This window comes from Scomber scombrus, chromosome 8, assembly GCF_963691925.1.
Source record: "Scomber scombrus chromosome 8, fScoSco1.1, whole genome shotgun sequence".
Taxonomy (NCBI): Eukaryota; Metazoa; Chordata; class Actinopteri; order Scombriformes; family Scombridae; genus Scomber; species Scomber scombrus.
This window is the reverse complement of record NC_084977.1, coordinates 20,417,417-20,434,115: the sequence shown is the minus strand read 5'-3', so window position 1 is coordinate 20,434,115 and position 16,699 is coordinate 20,417,417. Positions and strand designations below refer to the sequence as shown.

At 39.6% G+C, this 16,699-nt stretch overlaps 1 protein-coding gene across 6 annotated transcripts in view; it reads left to right on the top strand.

The window, feature by feature from the left end:
* Positions 1 to 16,699, top strand: part of ptprsa (protein tyrosine phosphatase receptor type Sa) — a 190,063-nt gene that overhangs the window by 64,819 nt on the left and 108,545 nt on the right. For all 6 annotated transcript variants that reach the window (XM_062423807.1, XM_062423805.1, XM_062423804.1 and 3 more), the window contains exons 3-4: positions 5,134 to 5,279; positions 8,159 to 8,300. In XM_062423807.1, the coding sequence (XP_062279791.1) occupies positions 5,134 to 5,279; positions 8,159 to 8,300 (288 nt within the window). The remainder of the gene's footprint in view (positions 1 to 5,133; positions 5,280 to 8,158; positions 8,301 to 16,699) is intronic.

The following is a 16,699-nucleotide window of genomic DNA, read 5'->3' as shown; positions in this document are numbered from 1 at the left end:
GTAAACACACTCAAATACTTACCTACTTATACACCTCACAAATTGACACAGTAAAGTGGGTTAAATTCATGTTGTCAGTCAGTCTGAATGAATCAAACCTGGCATCTCTACCCTTTACCTAACCTGGGTTAATGGGGCGTTAATAAATGCTATTGATGTTCAAACTACTTCAACCCACTACCAGTCTAAAAAAGACTAAAATCCAGACAAAACACATAAGTAGGTAAGCTTAGAGGGAGGCAGATGGCAGAGCTGAAACTAAAAATTAACTTTATTTGGATACTTGTGTAATATAATTATGTTTAATTCTAGGGTTTTGCACTGAAATTACACTTTCAGACTCAAGTCTGCGAACAGTGTCACGTGTCAAATGTGGGCTAAACATGCATCTGTAGGCCATCATCATATTATCTCTCTTTTTCTCTCACCTTCCCTCCTTCTCTCTCAGTCTCTCTCTCATTCTCTTGACTCTTTCACAAAAATACAAATGCACACAACCGGTTCTCCTCTCCCTTTTAGGAACCCTATTTCTATTTTTGGCCAGCTGTAAGTGTCCTCATTCACCGGATCAGTGTTTATGTTAGATGTTCTCAACTCTACTTAACCATCTTTTCTGCAGATATGGAAGTCCTCACTGCTGGGTTGGTGTTTATGTTAGATATTCTCAACTTTAATTAACCATCTTTTTCTGCAGATATGAAAGGTTTCTCCACTTTCAGCACAATCTATAAGTCATACCTGTATGTCACATGTAGTTTAAAGGGACAGTGCAGGATAGACCACAGAGTGGCTTGTATCAGTTTACAACCATAATTTCCTAAATGTATTCAGGCAGAATGAATGAGGTTGAAGGCTAGTAACTAGCAATTCTAATTGTAACAGTGGATTTCTTCTCTAAATGCACTCATAAATCATTCAGCAAGCAAAAACAAATGATTCAAATGATTGTTTTATTTATTTCTGTCCATTCCACTAGATATAATCTGAACATGAGAAACCACCTATGGTAAAAATGACCATAGTCTAAAGAGACATTTTTTTCAACGACAAACATGATTTTAATTTAATTTTTTTCATGAATGGTTTTCATGAAGTCATATCAATGAATGAAGTGATGCTTTTAAACACATTGCATGCCTTGTGTGTCTTGAAATGACTTGGCGCTATATAAATAAAGACTGATTGCATGCATATTTTGTTTTATTTTAACCTACAGATCCCCTGACCATTTCACTGATTAAAAGCTATACGTCTTTCATATGGTATTTTGACATGCATAAGTAATATAACATCTAATTTTTACTAACACAATTTAGACACAAATTATGATTAAAAATGTGCCTTACACTTCCACGTTGCCAAATGGTCAGCCATACTTACTGAAAAAGGGGGAGTGGCTCTACTGCAGTCCTCTTCAGATGATGTGTAACGCTGTGATTGGCTAGTAGACATCCAGTCAACTAAGTGCATTTGGATGGAGTCAGATGACAGTAATTATAGATCCAGACATCCTAGAAGATTAATGTCTATTGGAATGGTCGGGGGATGTGAACCGACTACAACAGAAATGTATCAGTTGTAAAAACTAAATTATCTAGTAGGAGTGACAAATACAGGGAAATGTTAGTAAAATAAACAACCTGTGCCATGGAATTCCTTAAATTTAACTCATATGTTTTATTTATTTATTTTTTTAAAAAGTGGAAACGACACATAAGAAATAAGAGCGTGGAAGAAAAGCTATGAAGAGATTATTTTTTTGATGAAATATTCAGCACTTTCTGTCCTGCTCCCCCCTCTTCACATCATCTCTTCTAGTCCTCAGACCTCCTGTCAGCTCCTCTGCTCTCCCTTTACAGCTTTCTCTTTTTTCAATGACCTCCCCACCTCCTTCTGCACTTCCCTTGCTGTCAACCTCCACTGTCTGGTTCTTTTTCATTCCATCCATTATCCTCCCAAGTCCCTGGCTTTCTTTCCTTCTTGAAACCTTCCTGAGTTCATATTGAGAACAGTATACAGTTACATTATGAGAAAATCCTGAATCTGTCAAGAGTTTAATTCAGACTGACATGCGTGCAGTCCAGGCGTATTTATTTATTGTACATCTCTCTCATCCCGTGAACAGAGAGAGAGAGAGAGAGAGAGAGAGAGAGAGAGAGAGAGAGAGAGAGAGAGAGAGAGAGAGAGAGAGAGAGGGAGAGAGAGAGAGAGAGAGAGAGAGAGAGAGAGAGAGAGAGAGAGAGGAGAGAGAGAGAGAGAGAGAGAGAGAGAGAGAGAGAGAGAGAGAGAGAGAGAGAGAGAGAGAAGATGTCGAATAGTCCAGGGGAAAACTCATCAAAGAGTGTTGGCCTTCAGCAGAACCACTGCCATAGGCCTTCTCTGTGTAAATCCCTCTTCTGTCTCGACAGAGGGCACATTGTAAGCGGAGGTCAAATGCAGAGGAGCTGTGTTGTGTAAAGCTGTGTTGTGTAGTTTCAAAATGGAAATTGAAAGTGTAAAATGCCAAGAGGGATCATTGTATGCACCAGACAAATAAAATAGACCTGCTCCATGAAGGAAAAAGAAAAGCTGCAGCACTCACATCATCCCACAACGTTCATAATATATAATCTCCTGTAAAATATACAGGAGATAGGTTGATTCGTTTTTTTTATCTATGATCTTATTTGAAGGTTGGATCTGTTAATCATTCATGTCTCAATGTTGCATTTTATAACACAACAGTTTGAGAATACCTCTAAAGCAAACTAAATGTTACAAGAGCACATTAAATAATATTTATCTCATTTATAACATTTAATATAGACAAAGATAGTTATAGTAATATGTTGATGTATTAGCTTACAAACAAAACTGAGTTTTTTAAAAATCGCTTTTTAATAATAGAGAAGACTGGATCCTCTGCGATAATGAGATTTTGACAGAGGATTGTCAGGTTGTAAAGCATCATACTCACTGCTGAGAAACCTTTACGATATATCAAACAATGTGACTTCACCAGAGTTTATCTTCAAAGATTTAGAGTGCAGATTTAATGAGGGCTAAGAAATATTTTGGGGGATGAAACAATCAATACACTTTCATTTGACCATCAGAAGGCCAGAAATCAATATTTCCAACATTAAAATGATTGCCAGCAACACATCCATTTAATACTTTTTTATAAAAGTGAAAGAGCTTCATCCCTGCCCTTTGGCTAATTTATTTAGCTCAGCCTGTAGTTCATACTCGCAGCTTGTCAAAATGATGTTTTATGATATATAATGATTGTATTCACTTGTGCTGTGAAGTTAGCGCTTTTATCTAAAAGTCTAATAATGCTATGTACACATTTTAGTAAGGGTTGCCCAAGTGGGAATCATACCTGGCCTCGTATTTAGTGTCATGCTCTACCGCTTTAATTGCATGTGCTCTAAATTACCCAAGGACAAAGAGAAAGAAACACAGTCAAAAATCAAAGCGAGATGAGAGCAGCTCTGCTCATCTGCAGGTGAGCAACCCTGGCCGCTGATTTATAGCCTGAATAAATTGATTGAACATAACATTACAGTACCTATTATTCAGAGTAAAAAGTTTTTTATCTTGTTTGACCATGGAATGGATAATGCACACATATGTTTGCATTTGGCAATAATCTAATTCACAGACATGAAATCAAAGTTAAGTGGGTCTCCTGTTGGCAGACACTCATAAGAAGGGCAGGAACTTATTTTTAGTGTTTTTTTTTGTTGTTGTGGGTTTTTTTTTAAAATTCTACTGCAAAATCTGGTTGCAAACCAGCTTTTTAGATTAACTTGCCACCAACCACTAGTTATGTTACAAGATACTCAGTGTGTGTATCTTGCTGTAATATTTGCATCAGAAATATTTGGGGTGTTAGTTAGGGGTGAGGAGATGAACTTTGCATGTGATGCCTTGCTTTCCTGAGGCAGTACACTCACCCTTCTTTTTTTCCTTTTCCTTGTCTTACGCATTTTCTCTGTGCCTCGTTCTCTCTAAAATACCCACTCTCTATCGCTCTTTACCCGATAATGAATGCAGGAACTCTCCTTCATATGTGTTTAGCAGTGCCTGGAGACTGGTGTCGGCCCATGGTCCCTTAATTATTAATTTGACGTTATGTGCTGGCCGTTTGATCATCCCCGCATATCTGTATGATTCAGATTTAACGAGTTCCCCAGGAGACTCTGTTTTCTCTCTCTCTCTCTCTCTTCATATCAGGCTTTTTGTCGTGAACCTACAGCAACCAAGGCATGAGCGACAAATTCAAGCACCACAAAGTACTAAAATTACTAACATTTGATGGACAGTTTATCCGGAGTTAGTGTGTGTAGCTCAAGTGAGAATTGAACTTCTGATTGTGGCTATGCCAGTGCTACACTCTATTAAACAGTAAAAGGAGTCTGACTTTTGAACACTTAAACACACCGTCAAATTAATACCAAATTAAACCTCTCTTTTATTCCCTCATCTTTTTCCAAGGGCTTTCTATTGTATCAGTAGTTTCCAGCCTTTTTTTCCCTATGGAGTTATATTTTTGTCCTACTTATCTTCAGCACCAACTTAAAAATTCAAAAGTTCAGAGATCTACACACTGAAATGCACAACACCCAGACTGGACCACTAGATGAAGGTAGTCATAATAATGCCAACCCAAGGTTGTGATGCATGGGGCGAATCAGAATGATAACGTGAACCTGTGGTTATCTATCTACTATATGTACACAGTATCTGTCTGTCCACCCAAGTCTCTTCTCTAGTCTTGAACAGAGTATGTGGGTGTGAGTAAAAGAGAGACTAGAGGACTGAGTGGTTGCAAGAAGAGGCTAGTGTAGGTTTTTGTGACATTATAGATGTGTGTGTTTGTGTGTGTGTGTGTGTGTATGTATGTGTGTGTGTGTGTGTGTGTGTGTGTGTGTGTGTGTGTGTGCTTTCAGGCATTTGAAAGCATGTCCTTTCAGAAATAAGATTATATGTTTTAATGCTGCCTTGAGAGGAATTGAGTTAACTCTAGTGGTGCAACATTTGTTTTATAGCTTGATGCTAATGTTCCTTTATATTTATTTCTCCCTCTGTTGCGCCCCCCCCCCCCCCCCCCCCCCCTTTCTGTCTGCCCCCTCTCTCTTTCCTCAGCATCACCACGGTTCACTAAAGTTCCTGTCGACCAGATTGGTGTCTCAGGGGGCGTGGTCTCCTTTGTCTGCCAGGCAACAGGCGACCCAAAGCCAAGGGTTAGCTGGAACAAGAAAGGCAAAAAGGTCAACTCCCAGCGTATAGAGGTGAGTCAAATAGCCCTGCCGTTCATTGCTGAAGTTTACATGTGCAGAACAACAACAACTTCATGGTTAGCAGAAGGGTATTTGTGTCCTACTAATGTCATGCAACACTAGACCATACTACAAAATATCAAACACTAAATGTTCTTTGACACATTTTGAAAATTAAAGTAAAATTTGATGCAAGTCTCAATCATTTCATACATTGTGATATTTACTGATAGTTAAAAAAACTATATATTTTTTCAACTTTATTTGTCCACACAAATCTCCTCTTTTTAAACATTGCTCTGCACCACATCGACATTACATGCATAGACTTATTTTTCTGTTGGGTTCCCACCCATTCTTTCTGGAATGGGTGTTTTTATTTCCTGTCTATAGTTCTGGACAAAAGCTACCAATCTTTTCATGGACTGGCTTTCTAACGCCTGAGAGATGTGCAGGTCCACCAATAAGCTAGTCACCCAGTAATGGCATGCAGCGCCTCCTATTCCTTCAACTCTGTGCTCTTTGCACTTGAATGATTCTGCCGTTGTCACATTCTTGTTTCCAGTGCTGGGTTTTTTTCTGCATACAGCTCTGTCTGTGTGAATGTATCTGTCTGCACTTTATTCATAATGTTTGTTGTTCAGTTCTCGGCAGGCCTCCCAGATGGCATCTCTAAAAGTCTTGATTGATGCTCAGTGTCTCTTAATTAAAAAGTAGCTTTCGTTAACAACGACGAGATAGACATGCACACACTGCAGCGTGAAGACAACCACAGGGGAGGGGGCTAAAAAGCAAGAAATGACAACAACATCAACAGGGGGAGAAGCAGCCTCTCAACGGAGGACAAAATAAAAAGACAAGTTGTGTTTGTAAATTCTCTTCTGCTGCATGCTAAGTGGGAAACAAAGCCAAGGGCGTGAAGGAGCCCGCCAGAACGGACGCTTCCCTTCCTCCGTTTAGCATGAAATAAAAAATTTGTAAAGGGGGTTTTGAAGTAGTTATGATATTTTTTTCTCTTCTACCCTCTAGACAGCTGCTTTGATATTGATCATGATGCCGTGCTCTGCAGTGTTTTTAGCCTAATTAGAGGCTCAGCCCTGAGATGTGCAGCAGTGGAGCAGCAGGGCTGCTGAAGACTTGTACTTATATCTCAAAGTCATGCTTTGCTCAGAGATGTCAGCAGTGAGCCCATCATTGCAAGGGTGTGAGCTCCTCATAGAAAAGACAGATATTGGAAGAGTTTGCTTTCAGACTGACAGACAGACTGACCATTTCACCACCACTTAATCCATCCAAAATTAGTGAAAAAGAGATTAGTGTGTGAAGTGACTGTGTCCATGAAGAGCAAGAGTTAATTGCTTCAGAAGTTCTGCCATTAAATTCTTGTTATTTACCTAAGTCTTGAGGTTCAGTGTCTTGCTGCACAATACATGTTGATGTATTGGTTTTCAAAGAGATCAAACTTGTGTCATTTTCAGAAGCTGCCCTGTTGTCAAACCACACTACACATGCTGGTATCACATTTTAAAATAAAGATTAATTGAAACCTACTACTAAACCAGTACAATAATTGATTTTGATAGCACTTAAGTCTTGGAATCAAGTATTTACAGATGATGTCCAACCTTCTGCATTGTCCTAAATTAATAAAACATCAGGATCCTAATGTCTAGTTAAGCAAAAGTAGTGCCTGAGAAAATATTAGCAGTTGATAAATAATGTAACAAGTCTATAATACTCTTAAGATTGTGTTTCTGTAGTCCTACTAATACTCTTTTTTGTCATGTCTTTATGTTTGAATTGTAGACACATTTTAGAATTCGAAGTATACAGAGACATTTTTATTGTAGACTTGATCGAAGATAAATCTAGTTTGTCCTCTCAGTATTCTCAGCATGTGTGTATCTATCTATCTATAGATATCTATCTATGTATATATATATAATAATAATAATAATAATGTTATTTTTTATAGGCCCCTTTCAAAGCACTCAAGGACACCTTACAAGACACACATCAACAACAACAACCACAACAGTATATTAAACAATATAAATCATATTACCTTGATGTGGAAGTAATTATAATTTTACAAAGATACATACATAAATTAAAAAATGACGGTGTCTACATAGTGCAATAGTACAATGGATACGCAAGAATGTGGTTAAATAGTCACTTGTGCGTTTTCAGGCGGGATTTAAAGGTGGAGACAGTCAGAAGTGCGAATGCTTGGTGGGAGGGAGTTAGATAGATAGATAGATAGATAGATAGATAGATAGATAGATAGATAGATAGATAGATAGATAGATAGATAGATAGATAGATAGATAGATAGATAGATAGATAGATAGATAGATAGATAGATAGATAGATAGAAAAGTATATATTATATACTGTTGCAGTATCAGCACATGCTGTGTTCTGGGTCTTGTCTGATTCAGTTTTTAAGAAATGCTTTCAACAAGGTTCAAAACAAAGGGCTTTAGAGAGAACAAAGGGAGTAATTACAGATAAAAACTAGATGAAAACACAAAAAGCCAGCACCAAGATATGGTGCCTAGAAGTGTGTGTGTGTGTGTGTGTGTGTAGAGAGAAAGAAAGGGACCTTATAATTATCTATTCATGAGGATCACAAGATATACAAAAATAGAAACACCAACAAAGGATAGCTTTATTGAACTCATTTTGGTTTTGGATCATTTTTAGGATTGGCCTTGAGAGACGGATATCTTAATTACCTTCTATGTCAAAGAATGAGAACACAGACACCAAACTCATTCTTTTACCTACAACTAAACTCTTTGCTCTAATGTTCAAAACTGGTAGTGCTGGTACTCCGAAGAAATACCTGATTTGTTTAACCATGTTCCTCACCTTTCACCCAACAGACCATTGAGTTTGACGAGGGTGCTGGCGCTGTACTCAGAATCCAGCCTCTTCGAGCACCACGTGATGAGAACATCTACGAATGCGTGGCCGAGAACAGCGAGGGCGAGATCACTGTCAATGCCAAACTGTCCATCATCCGAGGTGAGTCCTGCATTATGAAACAGTGTGCAGAGGGGTAACTACAAAATAAATCATTAAAGTGGACATCAGTGAGCTCCTCAGTTTTTTTTTATGATGACATCTTGCCTTGGCGTTTTTGTACTGCACTTGCCAGTGAGCGAGGCATGTACTTTGAAGTCTTTTTGCTTGGAATTTCTGTAGGTTGTGTGCTCATATTTGTCTCTTAGGCCATTTTGGCTTTAGCTGTACAAGCTGATCAAGTGGGTTTTTCTGGATTTGTTACAAATATTTGATTTGCCACCATAGATATAAATCATGTATTTTGTAAAATGTACAATTTGTACTTTGTATGTATATGATGATATGATAATGGTGTATTTTACCATGATCATGCTTCCTTTCAGCCAATATAACATCTTACTTTACAACATTTGTGACTTCCTTAGTTTGTGTAATTTTAGAGACATACAAAGAATATCTTCCTGTGAGGTGTACATTTTATAGGTAAGGATTCCCCTGACATCAGTAAAAGCTTTAGTGAATAGGATGTTAGTTGAATTAAGTGTATCATAAGAATCATCATTGAAGTAGCAACATTTATTTAAGTGAAAATGTAGAGCATTATTGCTCAAAGCTTTTGTGCAGTCACACATCACAGCCTGAAATAGATTCACAGTTTCTTACAACAGATGGACAGAGTGAGGGCTGTTTATCAGGGATCCATCAATTTGACGGTACTAATCAACTGTCCATTGATGCAAGAGCTGAATCTCTACTTGCCCGTGTTGAAAACCTAAAGGATCCCTGAATTAAAAATGACTGAAGATTGATTGGTCACCCACATATTGTCAAGGCAGATTGGCTGAGAGATATGTCTGGAGATACACACACACACATGCACATGCACATGCACAGAAACACACACGCACACACACACAGGTACAAGTGTAAAATAACAAAATAGTATGAGATGTGTAGATGAAATCAGAGAAAGTGTAGGAGCCTTTATCTAGTGGCTCTTAGGTGTTAGTTAGTTTGAGCAAATATATTACACCATTTGTCTAGCTTAGAGGTCATAAAGGACGACATCATAGGCAAGCGAGCATGTGGTCACACATTCCCGCTTTCTTCTCCCTTATCCTACCTGGGTCTGTCTGCCTCACACACATTGAGACACACAGCCAATGTCTTCTCCTCTCTTCTGTTCTCTCCTGCCGCCATCTGCCATGTTTCTAGGACTGGATGAAGCTGAGCTATGGCTGGCTGGCAGCTATCAAGCTAGGCCTTCCTGGCTGTCAGATCCACAGGCAGAGGGGTAGGGAGTATGTGTGTGTGGGGGAGTTTGGACCAGAGATTTGAAGCCTGGCCCAGCATCCTTAGTTATTGTTAGCAACAAACCACCACCCTGGAGGCAGGTTTTTGGAGCTAGAGGGGTGTGAGTGCCCCAGGTGCTTTGAAATTACATATATGTTCTTTTTTTTTTTTTTACATTACTTTGGGTGTGCAGGTAGCAGTTTGGTGAGACTTCGGCCATTGACAGACACACAATATCTGCTTAGCTGAGACACTTGATATACAGGACAGGATCTACCAGTTCCTGAGCAACTGAATCCAATTGTTCAGGAAATACAGTATAGTACCTCGTGTGTAGCACTTATTTAGCATTACAGGTCTCAATAGGATTCAAACTTCTAGCCTAGCATCAGTAGTTTCACCCTGTAAACATTTAAATTGAGGTCTGTATATGATTTTAAAATAATAAATATGTTTTCATAGTCAGAATCCAATTTATTCATGAAATTCTAGTACAACATAAAATAACGTCCAGAAAGTCCATAACAAACAGAAATACAGAAGACAGGAAATTTAAAAACAAGGAACAAGCCCAAACAATTTCAAGCTACAAGCCCAAATTTAGGCACACGTGTAGTTGTGTGTATGGCTGTACGAGAGAACACAGGGCAAACCTAGGGCAGTCCACAGGAGCAGAAGGAAAATGAAAAGTTATTGGAATCAGCTCGACAAGGTTTCCTCTAGAGCCCAGAGGAAGAGAGCAAGCTTTCCTGCCCAGGCAAGACCCAGCACTAAAGCAGGGAGAAGAGTGTGATGACGTGGGGAAGGTGAAAGAGGAGTGGCAGAGGGAAAGAGCAGCACACTTTGTTTTCCACCTTTAATGAGGTCGGGCCCTCCCTGTATTAACCCATCAGTGTAAGAAAGGAGACGAAAAATATGGAGGATATGAGAGAGGAGAGGCATAATTTAATTCAGGGAAAATGCAGAAATGAGAGGATGGAGAACGTGATTAGGGTCACATTAAAATGGGTAGAAAGTGAGGAAAAGAAGGAGATTGAATGGAAGGGAGAGAAGTGGAGCAAACCAGATGAACAACAGAAGGAGAAAAAATAGAGAAGTTGGCCAAAGATGAAGGGAGACAACAGGGGGTGTTGCGGACGATTGGCAATGTGGAACAGGTGAGGAGGACAATAGGCGAACATGGGTTCTTGGAACAGGGGCAAAGGATTATGGGATATGGGACAAGGCACAAGGGACACATCCACAGTGAACAGAGGGGTTGTGGTCTGGGATCTAGGGAGGCAGAAAATGGGTCGCCACAATGGGTGACTTGGCCGGAAAGCCGTGGCACATATTTGCGAGAAAATACCGCTCCATACACACGGGCATACACACACACAAGCTAACAAATACAAACAAACACACAGAATAACATACATGCATGCATAGCTTATACATTGACATACTGATGACACACATATGCCAGCAAAGGGTCAGGAAAGTCACTGAACACATACATGACTGTAAAGGCTGTTTTAGAAAGAACAAAAAAACTAAACAAAACAATGTTCACTCCAAGTAAAAGAAGTCCACATAGACATGATGCATATCCACATTAATATGCATATTCAGAGGTTAAATTGGGTCGGGGTTGTCCAGGGCTCAGCCCCAGCACATATGCCTTGGTTCCTCTCTGCCATCAGGGGACGCTTTACTTTGCAGGTCGGTCTTAATAATTCAAACAACAACCTAAACATGTTTTCTTTGTGGCTGTAGAGAACATAGGCCTAAATGAGGTGATGTAAGAAGTTGCGAACATCAGAACTTTCACAGGGTTTCCTTTTTTATTTTATTCTGTCAACGGGTTTCCTTAAAAGCTACACAGCAGCTCAGCAACCTCAGTCACTTGTCAGTTAGTCAGACGGTACAGATGGCAGAGTAATAGGTAGATGGCAAGGTAGGGAGAAAAATAGATCAGAAACTGGCAGGTTTAATAACAGAATGCTCTGGTATTCTGCTTAAAACAATGTTTCAATAAAAAAACTATAAAAAACTATAATGCTAAATAGTTTGCAGTAGGTTGCCTCCAGTCTTTGGTAGCAAACATTAAACTAGCTTGCATGCTCTAGTTCAAGTTTAACTGACAAGCAAGCCAACAGTTAGCTCATGTTGAAATCTCTTTACATTGTCAGGACAATTGTGGTTTGAGCAGAATATCAGGACATGTCAAATTGCACCATGACTAGGTAATGCATGCTTGTTTGACCATTTCCTAACTGACATTAATTAATGAAAAGGAACTACCTTGTGGACAGTTTAATGTAACTATTAAAAAGACTGCTCTGTTCGTATTACTTTGTATTATTATACTCTCCTTTTGTGGTAACCACACAGTTCCTATATTTGATAGATACAGATGGAGAATGCACTTCCAGAAGGATTTGATGGTCATCAGCTGTAGTTTTGCACACTGCGAACAGTAGCCTACCTACAATTGCTTTTATTAGGGTTGTGTGTTCATGGCAGAGGCTTGTCTCACACTGTTAAATTTCATTTACAGTTTGTCTAATAATATCAATCACATTTGAAGTCCATGTGCACACACATCTACACCATTGGTAACCGTGAAACGTTTGGAGTTTTAAAGGACATTAATAACAGCACGGCAATCACCACACATACAGATCGGACAGAAACATACTGGCAATGTGCATGAATATAACTACTCCCAAATATACTGTACACACACAAACTTACGTACACAAAAACACAAACCCCTTTAGCAATATAGGCTTTCTCAAACATACACACATACTTTACAAACCCACTGAGATACAAATGTCATACAAATAGACATGCAAACAGACTGCACTTATATCCCCATCGCCATTGTCTTTTTTCTACTTTACAGTGACACAGACACAACCCCACCTCTGTTGTCCCCCTCTGTGTTTATGTGTTTGTGCATGGGTGCGTGTTTGGTGGCAATGGCAGGGTGCGTTTAGCATCGACTGTGACATCTCCTTGGCTGTTACTCCACTGCTTCAGGTGAATACCTAAGATAGGGGCCATCTGGCTCCACTAAGACTTGCACACAGTCCTCTGGGAGTCCTTGGAGAGGGGCCGACAAGCGAATCAAGCGCACTCTTGAGATCTGACACAACTTGCCGCTTGCTCTGGGTTTTTTGTTACAGGATGTCATTTTTTTGTTGTTGTTGTTTTTGTTTTTGGGATTTGCCTTTATTTTCCCAGGCAAGTGTTTTAGTGTGTCACAAGGAAGGCAAAGTTGCCACTGGGATACTGGCAGCTCATGCTGTTGTGTGTAGATCATAGGGAGTTATCCTGCTTTGTGTGCTTGTCTTTTACACTGCTGCAGTCTTTAGCTATCTATTTGCAACAGCAACAGCCTTGCTGTTGCAAATAGATTCCCCCTAGAGGCTTCCCAATGAGAGAATTAGTAATATTCAGTTGTTTTTTAATTTTTTTTTTTAATGCTGAAAACGTTGTAAATATGATGTATTTATCCCTATGTTTAGAGAAATCACTGTGCAGATCACAGTTAGGAAGGCCTGATCTCAAGGAATACATAATCATGCTAGTTAAGTTAAACCTCAGTGGTGACGCCATGTAGCTACAGTTTTTCTCTTGAAGTAACATGTAAGTAAGTACTGGAGTTGAACCAGCAGGCACCAGACACTCATCTGTGATGATACACATACACTGTTCAGCTCTGATGTCTGGGCTTACAGTGAGTGCTTGCTGCAACATACCAGACCTAGTCATAACCGTTATTTGCTGCTGTGCACCTTTGTGCACATGCACCAAGTCACGCTCACATCCTGCTTATTTTCGTTTGCCACTCCCAACCAGGTGGAACCAATCAAACTTAACCTTCTCCATCTCTCATCACTCTCTTACTCTCTTAAAAGCTTTCTAATCATCTTGCTTTCTCTCTGTATGCCAAGTTCCCAAGCCTGGTTTTCATCCACTGCACTGAATCTGTAAATATATATTTTTTAGCCTACTCGTTCCTCCTCCTTGTGTTGTTGTGAATGCATCTTGTTGAGGATGATTTCTCCTAAGATATAGTAGAATCATGTAAATATCAGGTAGACAATACAACTAGTGTGTCCTGGTGCACGTATATGCAATACCGTCATTTAGGCCAGACTAGTTTGTGAGTGTTTGATGAAAATAATACAATACCATTTCCATTTGGATTTATCCATGACCAACCATGTCAAAACACATTAACATGTTGACTAGTCACCATTGTTTATTATGTTTTTGTACAGTGGCATTTTGTTTTCTGTTGTACTTGGATTCAAATTAGCACATGTGACATGCACCATTTCATTTCTTGGTTCTAAATAGACTGGAAACTCCACCTGTCTAACACAGAGCAACACTTTACTGGTCATGTTTTGAAGCGCACACACTGATACCCAGAGGGGAGTGGGGCGAAGCAGGCCTAGTGTTTGATCAGACGTGTTGCTAATTGGCCGCACTCCTGAAGCAGCAGGTAATGGTGAATTTTAATTGGTCAGTGCACAGATCATCCCAGTGAAATATGGGTCTTTTTATGGTGGGAGGGATGAGAAATGGCAAAATTGGAGGGATGGAGGGGGCAGAGAGAAGTGCAATGATGAGATGGGGAAAAATTGAGAGGCAGCAAGAGGGAAGGAGAAACCGAGTGAAAGTTAAAGGGACAGACAGCAATCAACCTCTCAGCTAGTGGTGGCTCCAAGCCAAGCCTTAAGACATTCTATTTCCTGCCTTTACCTTTGCTTTATGTGTTCAATCTACCGCTCTCTGTCTCACTTACACAGTATCTCTCTACCATTATTTTTTATTATACTCCATTTTCTTGCACATTTGTTCTCTGTCTTCTGCCTTTACCAGTCTTCTTTCTTTGTATTTCAGTTGACTGTGTGCATTTGTATAAGTACAGCCTGTTGCAGTGGACAGAATGAAGTGGCATGTGGTGTGTGTAATCACTAGCATTGAGTGATGCAGCTATCTATCAAACACATTTTAATGAACAGTTTAAATAGCTGCAGGAAAACTGAACACAAATTCAGATAATTTTTATAGGCTGACCTGCAACACATATAATAGAGTGTTTTAGAGTAGAAGAAAATACAAAATATTGGGTAAAATAGTATTTCTTTATGTACAGTGTGTTGCAGAACTGAAGAATATCCTGAATAGAGGGTAGTCTCTCATTACTTTTATGACTCATTTATTGACAAACTTGTTTTATCTAAGCTGAAAAAAATGGATTGAATTGTGTTTAGTGCTGCAATACAACCAAAAATACTGAAGCAAAGATGAGAAGTGAGAGAGACAGGTGGAGATAAATGTTGAAAAGGGTTCACATTTCACACTATGCACATTTCTGATCTCGATAGCTGTATTATGTATATTTGCAATCAGAGTAATGAAGATATGAGATTTCTCCTCATATGTTTGATACGAACCGACAGGCTAGGACAAAGTGGTTGAGACAATCTGAGAAAAGTGAAACAAGGAAGAGAGACAAGTTGAGAAAATGTATCTTCCTTTCTGTTCAATTCATCAGCATTTTCTTTATGTATCTGTACATTTCGGTTTGTGAAATATTCCCCTTCCCTTTTATGCATCACCCCTTGGGTTTTTGTAACCTCTTAAAATTTAGTTTTACTCTTTTCCCCACAAATATGTGGTTCTCACAGAGAGAAAAATAAATGAAACTCTTCTTCCCTCCTAAAAAATATTTTTTTGCAGACGAAAGTTTCTGTTTTCACATTTACTTTATCTTTTTTTTGCATAGATTTTTTTTCCTGGTCCGTTTTTCCTCTGTTTTTTTTTTTTTTGTAGTGTTAATGTTGATCTGTTTTCCTGCTGAAGGGTTGAATGCTTATTCTATTGTGTTTATTTTAGAAGAAGAGGTGAGTCCAGGGCATCAGGCAGGCTGGATGAAAAATTAATAAGACACATAGTGAAACATGAGCAGGTGTGTGTGTGTGTGTGTGTGTGTGTGTGTGTGTGTGTGTGTGTGTGTGTGTGTGTGTGTGTGTGTGTGTGTGTGTGTGTGTGTGTGTGTGTGTGTGTGTGTGTGTGTGTGTAAGAAAGCAAGAGGTAGTTTTCTGATGTGTGTGCAATTATGCATGGTTGACAGCTGGTGTGTGACAGTGTTTTTTGGTGTGTTTAAGTCTGTGTGTGTGTGTTTGTGTGAATGCATATGGGAGACAGGGAGGGAGACAAAGTAATGGAGAGCAAGAGCGAGCAGCCAGTGGCTGTGCTGTAATGAGACAGTGAAGAATAAGCTTGGCAGTATCAGCAACAGATCTGGCTGTTCTTCCTCTTCCTGTCCGCCTGCCTCTGAGGTGACCTATACCCTCTTCTACTAGCCTCTAACACCTACAGAGAGACAAATAGAAGAAATGCAGAAAAGTAGATTCCTTATATGCACATACATTTTTGGATGGATTGTGTGTGGAGAAAATGTCTTGCTTTGTTGTGTGTGGGTGCGCATGAGGTGCTAGTCCTTGCAGTGTTAGGATTCTTTAGCTGTTATTAGTGTTTTTAGTGTGTGGTAGAGGGCAGGCTTGGCACAAACAACAAATCAATAAGTGGGCACGTTGACCACGCGGATGGCCCTCATGCCCCTGATCTCTTATTGGAGGCTTAAGAGTTTTGTGTTTTTTTTCCTCAGAAATATTCCCTTTGCTGTCCTTCAGTGACTCTGACTCTTCTTTTCCACTCCTGGAAGATATCTCTCTACCCACCTTTCACCTCTCCCTCCCTCTGCCCTGCTTCATACCTCCATATTGACACTTGTATGCCTGCCAGACTATTGCGAGTCTTCTACCTTTCTCACTCCGTCTTTCTCTCTTGTAGAAAAAGTTCCCTCTGGAGGAAATTCACTCAGATGAGAGTTTATGGCCTCTGAATCCTTTGATCCTTAGAACCTGTAATGCAGTAATCATGTTTGATTGGAGGATGAAGAACAGGGACACAAGCTGAGTGGCAGCAAGTAAGATAAAGGAGAAAGAGTGAAAGAGAAAAGAGATGGTACTGATGGAGCGGGATAAGTGGAAGGAGCTGGCCTCTAGGTATGGGTGACTGGCTCCTGAACTTTTGCC